Raw genomic sequence first — 9,662 nt, 5'->3', positions numbered from 1 at the left:
GATGATTCATAAAACATCATTGCGAGTGTATTTTTGAAACAAACTGCTGACATGTAACTTAAATTCCTTGTGTACTGGGATTTCTGGAGGGAAACTGCCTTTGGGAAATTATTCTTGGCATAAACAGCAAGACTAGTCAGCCCCATGGGAAGGAGAAACACCCGACTGGTGACACTCACTGTGGAAGGTATAAATAGAGACCTGTGGGGATAGAAAATCTGCAGTCTGAATTCATATTAAGCTGTGCCTCTTGCTTTGGGCTTTGGGTTGGATTCTTAATCGCTGTCGCTATGAGCTACAGCACCAAGCAGACTGTTACTCTCTCTACCAAAGGGAGGAGTAGTGGTGGTAGCTGTGCAGTTGGAGGCGGTGGTGGAGGAAGGATTTCTTCAGTCTCTTCTGGAAGATATAGCTCCTATGGGATAGGCAGTGGTAGAGGATTTTCGGGTAGGAGTTACAGTGGTGGTGCAAGTTGTGGAGCGGGACTGAGTGCTGGTAGCTTTTCTGGAGGTAGCTATGGAGGTGTCGTAGCAGGAGGTCACCCAGGATACGGCTATGGAGGTTGTTCCAGCATTGGGTTCGGTGGTGGCAGCACCCGCTGTGGATATGGAGGTGGATTTGGTGGTGCTGTCGGTGGTGGCTTTGGTGGTGGTTTTGGTGGTGCAGTCGGTGGTGGCTTTGGTGGTGGTGGCGTTTGTGGAGATGGCGTATTTGTCACCTATGATGAAAAGCTGACCATGCAGAACCTTAATGACCGCCTGGCTTCTTACCTGGACAAGGTGCGATGCCTGGAGGAAGAAAATGCTGCCCTAGAGTGCAAAATCAAGGAATGGTATGCCCATCATGGACACACCGGTGTACCAAAGGACTACAGCTGCTTCTATAAGGAAATAGAAGATCTTCAAAATCAGGTGACATTTTTTTGGCTGTATTCCCCATTGTAAGAGCTTCCCCCTGAGTCTGTGTTCAGATCCTATTTCACTTTTGTAAAATGTTCTTTGTAGACATAAATTAAGGCAACTCCTTTTATGAACAATGAGTGAGGGTATGAATACTGTTGAGTCCATTTACAATTTGCCTATTCTTCACCAGATTTGTACAAAGAGAAAAAGGTTACATATGCAGGGAAAATCTGGGCCTGGTCAGTATTCCTCGTGAATGAAGTTTGTAACAGGATGTTTTAATATATTTATCCCAAAAGGGAGACGAGAAGAGAAATTCATTCATTAATCCACTGAGTTATCTTCATTATTACATTGTGTCCTATCATCAGTTTTCCCGGATTCTAGTTAAAATCCCATTTCTATTTCAACCGAAGTGTGGGTGGGGAAGAGGAATATTCTCCTAAAGAACAAAAAGAAAAAAAGACTACTTTGTCACCAATAGTTTTGAATGGACAATTATTTTTTGTAAAAAATATTTTCCAAGTATATTCGGAAGAAGGATTAGTCAGCTAAGAAAAACAAAGCGGACAGAATCACAGGGTGCAGGAAAGAGATACACGCCAAATGCTGAGCTGTAATGTAAGTCTTGCAATGAAAAAATATAAACTCATAGTTACGAACTCTAGACCAAGTTTGAAAATGTGAGTTCTGTTATAGCAGGCACCAGGGAGCACTAATTCTAATTGCAAAACTGTTAGCATCTTAACTGTGTGTTTTTACACATTTATGCATTTCACTATTTCATTTCACACACTCGGACATTTCTCAAACATTTCTCCTTGGATCTGAAATCTTCTGTGATTCCTCTCTGACTGATTTTGAATACTGGGAGAGTACAAAGACTGAAATGTGCAATGTGGCACTGAGTGTGACATAGTGAAGAGACTTCATGGCTGAAAATCCCCCACCCTCGTCTTTTCCAGATTGTTTGCACTACCCTGGACAACAACAAGATCATTCTGAACATTGATAACAGCAGAATGACAGCTGATGACTTCAGACTGAAGTGAGTACCTCTCTGTACCAGTCAAACCCTGTCATTCTCCTCCTGTTCCCTCACATCCTATTTACAAATTGACAAACGAAGAAATCACCCAACCAAGAATTACTTATCCTATTCCCAAATTAAGATATCTCCTAATGGGGGGGGGTTACTGGAATTTTCAAATCGGGACAGGTGGTATTTTTGTGAGATTTTATTATTGTTAATTATTTATAATATCATGGCACCTATGAGCCACGTTATGGACCATTGTGCTAGGCACTGTACAAACACAGAACAAAATGACACTCACCACCCCCAAAGAGCCGACAATCCCATTAGAAGACAAAAGACAACAATGGATACAGACAGACCAATGCGGGAGTACTCGGGAACAATGACACATAATTGGTGGTCTCAGATTTTGAGATGTGCCTTCGGTCTTTGGCTCCAGAGGTGCCAGAATAGGGGCATTTCCAGGACAGAGTGTTTGAGGCAACAAAGAGTTTGCTTGTGGGGTTTAGGGGGCTAAAATATAGGGACAATGGATGTATGTTGGCATGAGTCCATTGAAGACAATGGAGCTATGCACATTTATACCAACTGAGAGTCTGGCCCACAGATTTTTAAAAAAGAAAAGAGTTTAGATTATTTCCCAGGGGAAGTGCAGAAAAATCAATGTGGGACATCTTTGTAGTAGTTCCAGTAGAGAGGAGAGGGGCAAGAAAAGCTGAAGAAAGTCTTTTATGAACCAAACATGACATCCCTGCCTTTGAACACACAGCTAGACTAGGCAGCAGACGCAGTGTGTTATACTTTAAGCACAGCTCTGAAGGTAAAGCTGAAAGAAGGGAAACCCAGACCCATTCCTAACCAAAGTGCAGATGTCAGGAACCCTCAATGGTGAGCTCTGCCAGGGGCTGACTTTTCTGTCTTTCTTGTCCACGGCTTAGGTTTGAGACTGAGCTGGCCCTTCGCCAGAGTGTGGAGGCCGATATCAATGGCTTACGCCACGTTCTGGATGAACTGACCCTGTGCAGGTCTGACCTGGAGGCGCAGCTGGAGTGCCTGAAGGAAGAGCTGTGTTGTCTGAAGAAGAACCATGAGGAGGTAGGAGCTCATTCCCGTATATAAAACATTTAATTTTGTACATTACTTTCTACATCAGTGGGGACCTGATCCTGATTAAAACACCAGGGCATGAGTGCAACTATGATCAAGAGAATATTAATAATAATCTGCATTATTATGATATTGCTCCTTTCACAAACCCCGTTGCCTAATCATATTCAATAAAAAGAGGGTGGATCCTGTGCCGGAGGAATTGTCACAAGCAGCTCAAGAGCTCAGGTCCAGCCCTCTAAGGTTTGGGAGCATGTAGGAGTTGAGTCTTAGGAAGGAATGTCAAGCTTCTGGGAGCTCCTGGGCTCTGCAAAAGGGGAAGGGGAGAGAGCTACCACAGACACTAGAAGTGAGTTGGATAAATCTTCCAGCTGATTTGTCACAGGGTGATTACTTAACTTAACTTACTTAACTTAACTCAAAACACTTCATAACCAATTAATTAGTATTAACATCATCCCTGTGATGCTAGTATTCTCTCTCTTGCGAAACCAAGATTTCTAAGGAATGGCTAAGAGAAGTGTCTTGCCCAAGATCACTTGGAAACTGAGTAGCAGATCCAGGAACAGTAGGTCAGGAGCTCTAAGCACTGAACCAAGCTCCCTTCTCTTAAAATGTAAATATGAAAGGAAAAAATACGAAGAGAGCCAATATATTGTGACTCAACTAAGATAAGGAATGACTTCTTTGACAAAAAGAGGTCAAGAGAGCCTGCAACACTAGTCCAAACCCATTCAGGAAAACGAGTGACTTTCATTCATCAAATTTAATTCTCATAGAATCATAGAATCTCAGGGTTGGAAGGGACCTCAGGAGGTCATCTAGTCCAACCCCCTGCTCAAAGCAGGACAAATCCCCAACTAAATTATCCCAGCCAGGGCTTTGTCAAGCCTGACTTTAAAAACCTCTAAGGAAGGAGATTCCACCACCTCCCTAGGTAACCCATTCCAGTGCTTCACCACCCTCCTAGTGAAAAAGTCATAATCACAAAAACGGCAGTGGAAATGCTCTGACAGGATTTGGTGTATAGAAGAGCCACGCACAAAAATGGCTCTTGTGAAAACATAAACTGTTAAAAAGCAAAATGTAGAAACTATCACAGGAAAACACCTCTCGTGCAAGATCCAGTGACACAATGACCCAGATGAAGATGAAGTATAAAACCTGTTAATTTTTCCAGCAAAAATAGTCAGGAATTCTTTAATTTGCTGGGATTAACCATCACACATCCCAGTAAACACCCCCTGTTTCTTTACCTCAGGAGTGCTCACTGTGGAGTTTTGCTTGGAAATCATCTGTGGTTTCCCCATCAGGGCTGGGTCTATCCTGGAGAAGATGCATCAGAGACAGTTGTTGTGACTGTCAGAAATGGGCCCCAGGATGCAGAGGCTCACTGACAGTGACATGCTGCTCTCGCTCATCCGAGAACTCAACTCACGATTTTTTCTTTTTAAACAAGCTGATCTGGGTTATCTTTGCAGGAAATCAATTGTCTGAGAAACCAGTCCACTGGTGATGTCAGCGTGGAGGTCAATTCCTGTCCTGGCCCAGATCTGAAGAAAATCCTAGAGGAGATGAGATGCCAGTATGAAACCATGATTGCACAAAATCGCAAAGAGGTTGAGGACTGGTATGAATGCAAGGTAAATTCATCACAACCGTAACTCTCTCAAGCAAAAATACAGGAGCTATTTCAGAATCACATATTCATGCCATGGGGAGAATTTATTCCTGTAACATATGTTCTAAACATGATCAGCATAGATGTACAGTGACCAGGTGCACAGGGGATAGAGGCCCTGTGCATGTACAGTGCATGTGTCTCATGGAAGAACAGGGTTTGCTACATGTCATTATTGAGATGTGTTGGTGGATCAGTGGGCGAGCCTGTCAGTTAGGACAGAAGAGAATTACTGTTGAAGTTGTGCGGGGTCTTAGCATTAGAATAGCAAGGGGAGTTACAAGCAATAGATGAGATCGATTCCAATGTGCAGAAAACTTGCCCAGCCCCTGCCTATCTTACATCTTTTGTCACCCACTCCTAGAACCTCCTGACAATTAAAAAATCCCGCTGAAGCTCTTTATTCTGTGTTTCTGGTTTTCAGATTGAGGAGGTGAATCGTGAGGTCATCACAAGCAGTCAGGAGGTTGAGTCGTGCAACAGCCAGGTCGCTGAACTTAGACGCCAGTTGCAGTGCCTGGAGATAGATCTGCAATCCCATCTTAGCCAGGTATGTGATGTTGTCACCATTGATATCTCACCTGTGACACACTGACGTCTGGATTTCTGGACTGATGGGGACCAGCCTGGCCTGGCACTTCATGTAGCAGTGACGATATAGTTGACAAACCCATTGTTAGCAATGATTTGCTTTTATTTTTGCCTAGGAATTCCTCAACTTCCTTCATCCAAATGGGTTTAATTTATAGCATGGCTAAAGTACATGTGGGTTTTTTGCTTCAATTCTTAGAGGGACAACCTGGAAGCCTCTTTGGCTGAAACCGAAAGTCGCTACAACAGCCACCTGTGCCAGTTACAGCAACAGATCACCTGTGTGGAGCAGCAACTGGCTGACCTGCGATCAGAAATTGAGTCCCAGAACCACGAGTACAAGGTCCTCCTGGATGTCAAATGTCGACTGGAGCAGGAGATTCACACTTACCGCTGCCTGCTGGAAGGAGGACAGCGTGACATTGTGTACGTAGACTACAGACACAGCGGGGCATAAAGCAAACACTTATGCTGTGATCTGTGCAATGTGTGAGATCCAAAATCACAGAGAGTGTGGAGATTCAATGGAGATAGGTATCCAAAGCTTGTGCCAAACCTCATTCCCTCCTTGTGGGTTGGCAGATTGGAGAACTTCTAATGAGACGAGGTGCCTTCCAATACTGTAACTTATGGTATAGCACCATCTCGTATTGTTGCGCACTTCCTGGTATGTGCTGGGCAACAACTACCACAAGGAGAGGATTAACTGCAATATTTTGCCATTTCTGCTCCCGACGGAAGCACGGTGTGCAGAGGCAGCTGTGAAAATGAGAGAGAATTGTAAGAAGAGATTAACTTAAGTATTTCAAACCTGCAGAAAAGACCCAGTGTGAGATTTTGCCAAAAGTCCAGGTCATTCCTTCTTTTATCCCAAGCATCTGACATGTCCCCAACTCCACTTCATTGTGAAACAAATGGTATAAATAATTAGACAAAGATTTTTCCTGATTTGGAAGGAAGGGATACAGCAGACCCTCTTTAAAAAGCCCATTGGCAATGGCAGCCTATGACTCATTCATCCTTTGTGGGCAAAGTTAGTGGGGAGAATGAGTGGCCTTGTAGTGATGTGCTTTTGCTTTTCTGCATGGATGAAGTGGAGTGAGGGTGCTGGGGAGGCGTGCTAGCCAGGTCCTGGCTCTTTGCTGGACTGGGAGCGATTGATGACAGGAAAAGTCACATGGCTTCACTGAACCTACAATGCCGTTGTAAGGTTGGTTTCTGTTTCATTCACCAAACATTCTTTCCTTGTCACAGTGGCTCGGAAGGAGGGTTTGGTGTAGCAGGTGGCATAGGAGGAGGAACAGTCATTAAAACTTCCCACTCTTACTCTTCATCTTCGCACTCTGTCCCCCATGTCACGTCTTGCCACCCTGTGATCTAAAAGGTAAGAACTGACTTACCGGATAAGGGGAAATGTTTCTTTAGTCCTCTTCTTACCAACAGGGCAAGAGAGATTCTGTCAAACCCACTCTCTGTTAGGTGGTTCTGAGGTGTTGTGGCACAGCTTTCAGGACCCTGCTGTAAGGCAACTGGAGAGTCTGGTAGGAAATGGTGACACAACAGTGGTCTGGTATGGGGGGTGTTGGCAAGAAACAGGACCAAATGCAGCTGTGACTCTCTCCCTATGAATTATGAATGGTGCAAGTGAGGGAGAAGAGAGCTAAAAGAGAGGGAGGAGGAAAGAGGGAAAAGAAAGAAGTAACCGGAAGTGGAAGCAGTGAGAGAGAGGGAGAGAGTCTAGAGAACTTTGAGAAAGAGGCTGGAAATGGAGGCTGGCTGTTTTGTAGGGCGAAGGAGGAGGCGAAACGTCCTCAAAACAGAGAGACGGAACCAACGAGGTGTTGGTGGGGGATGGGAAAATGGATCCAAGGCCACAAACAGTATCTCCGGGAGGTCCATCCAGCCGAGGGGGGAGCCCGACAATTTACATTTGAATTCTAGGAAAAATCAACCACCTTTGGGGGCAGAGTGAGCTGGGTGTCTAGGGAATGGACGAGGCCAGGGGAGGGCACAAGGAGCTGCGCTCGTGCATTCCCAGAACAGCGGCTGGCCCCACCTGCGGGGTTTGTATTCTTTTCTTGTATTCTAAACACATAAACCATTTGGGGGCAGTTCTGGAGCTCATCAGAATGTATAGTCAGCCGGGAGTGTGTGTGCAGCCCCCCCTCTCAGGGTGTATCTCAAAGCCTGATGCTGCAGGGAAGGTTTTACTTCCTTTCTAAGCAAAGTAATGGCTCTATTTATCCCTCTCCAGGGCACGGCAGAAAGATTTGTGACTAAGAAGAGAAACCGGCATCTTCCAGAGCAAGACGCACCGAGCAAAGACCAACCCACAGACAAAGTGAGAGCTCAGCCAGCACTGTGCACCTCTGCAAAGAGCATGGAGAAGAGCTCTTCAGAATTACTCAGCGCTGCTAATGCCAATACCACTGTCCTGAGGGGCCCATCTGAACCTTGGTCCACCTTCCCGCCTATCATACTATTTGCTTCTTCCATTCTGTGATGCTCTGTGTGTCCAATCACAATAATTACTTACTTGACATAATCTGTACATCTCTAATAAAACTTTTCTTCTGCCTGATGCAATCAAGAAATCTGGGTCTGGGAAATGATTTCCTCTATCAAACTTTTCAGTAGTCTCTGGTACCGGGCTAAACACAAAGCCATGTTCTTTGACTTACGAGGAGAGGCTGTAGGAACTGGGTTTATTTAGTCTTCAGAAGAAAAGAATGAGGGGGGATTTGATAGCTGCTTTCAACTACCTGAAGGGGGTTCCAAAGAGGATGGAGCTCGGCTGTTCTCAGTGGTAGCAGATGACCGAACAAGGAGCTATGGTCTCAAGTTGCAGTGGGGGAGGTCTAGGTTGGATATTAGGAAACACTATTTCACTAGGATGGTGGTGAAGCACTGGAATGGGTTACCTAGGGAGGTGGTGGAAACTCCTTCCTGAGAGGTTTTTAAGGTCAGGCTTGACAAAGCCCTGGCTGGGATAATTTAGTTGGGGTTCGTCCTGCTTTGAGCAGGGGATTGGACTAGATGACCTCCTGAGGTCTCTTCCAACCCTAATTTTCTATGATTCTATGCTCAGATAGGTCTATTAGACAGTGCCATAGCCCTCAAAGGGAAGTGGTGGAAACCTCATCCCAATACATTAAGGAGAACAACTTTGCGTTAGCCAATGTGGCTGAGGGAATGGACTAACTAACTTAGCACGTCTTTTGCAGCCCTAACTTCTATGTCAGACACTGCCTGTTACTGTATAAAGTGCTATTGTTCACAGTCTATATGTACAGCGCATACGGGCAGGTTTATGTGAGTTTGTGGGTTTCTTTCATAACACTATACTAAATTTTAGGGTTTTTTTTTTAAAAGGTGAACTGAGCACAGCTGAAAGAATCTGGCTGACAGCTGTGCAGACCGAATGCCTCAGTATAATACTAGAAGACAGGCCTGGTGACTTCTAGGGTTTCCCCTATGAAATGGACTAAAGTAACCAATTCCCTTCACACAGGTCACTGGGCTATTCCTTTGGTCACTACCAGCCAAATTGAACTCAGCCTAGTACTCTAAAGGCGAAAGGTTATGTAAGCCATTACCAACCCCCGAACAATCCAGTCCCTCTCTGAGCCACACACTGGGTTTGGTTCTCAATGGGTTTGTGACAGTTTCTGCAGAACCTGGTCATCTGTGTTTGTGTCCCTGGGGACTCACTTGAACCAGACAAGTATCAGAGGGGTAGCCGTGTTAGTCTGAATCTGTAAAAAGCAACAGAGGGTCCTGTCCTTCTGTTAGTCTCAAAGGTGCCACAGGACCCTCTGTTGCTTTGAACCAGACACAGTTTCTCAAATTCTAAGATTTTGTGAAAGTAAAGATTCATATGTCCCTTGATGCTTCAACCACCATTCCAGGGGACATACGTCCATGCTGATGACGGGTTCTGCTCGATAATGATCCAAAGAAGAGCAGACCGATGCATGTTCATTTTCATCATCTCAGTCAGATGCCACCAACAGAAGGTTGTTTTTCCTTTTTGGTGGTTTGGGTTCTGTAGTTCCCACATCGGAGTGTTGCTCTTTTAAGACCTCTGAAAGCATACTCCATACCTCGTCCCCCTCAGATTTTGGAAGGCACTTCAGATTCTTAAACCTTCGGTCGAATGCTGAAGCTATCTTTTGAAATCTCACATTGGTAACTTCTTTGCGTTTTGTCAAATCTGCAGTGAAAGTGTTCTTAAAATGAAGAACATGTGCTGGGTCATCATCCGAGACTGCTATAATACGAAATATAGGGCAGAATGCAGGTAAAACAGAGAAGGGGACATACAATTCTCCCCGCAGGAGTT

At 44.8% G+C, this 9,662-nt stretch overlaps 1 protein-coding gene across 1 annotated transcript; it reads left to right on the top strand.

The window, feature by feature from the left end:
- The first annotated feature begins 236 nt into the window (after positions 1–236).
- Positions 237–7,672, top strand: LOC117869385 (keratin, type I cytoskeletal 19-like). The gene is made up of 8 exons (XM_034756207.1): positions 237–911; positions 1,868–1,950; positions 2,880–3,036; positions 4,530–4,691; positions 5,154–5,279; positions 5,520–5,746; positions 6,575–6,704; positions 7,575–7,672. The coding sequence occupies exons 1-7, from the start codon at positions 291–293 to the stop codon at positions 6,699–6,701; spliced, it is 1,503 nt and encodes a 500-aa protein (XP_034612098.1). The 5' UTR covers positions 237–290; the 3' UTR covers positions 6,702–6,704; positions 7,575–7,672.
- The last annotated feature ends 1,990 nt before the right edge of the window (positions 7,673–9,662 follow it).

This window comes from Trachemys scripta, chromosome 23 (genome assembly GCF_013100865.1).
Source record: "Trachemys scripta elegans isolate TJP31775 chromosome 23, CAS_Tse_1.0, whole genome shotgun sequence".
Lineage (NCBI taxonomy): Eukaryota > Metazoa > Chordata > Testudines > Emydidae > Trachemys > Trachemys scripta.
The sequence above is the reverse complement of the archived record's forward strand: the minus strand, read 5'-3'. Positions and strand labels throughout refer to the sequence as shown.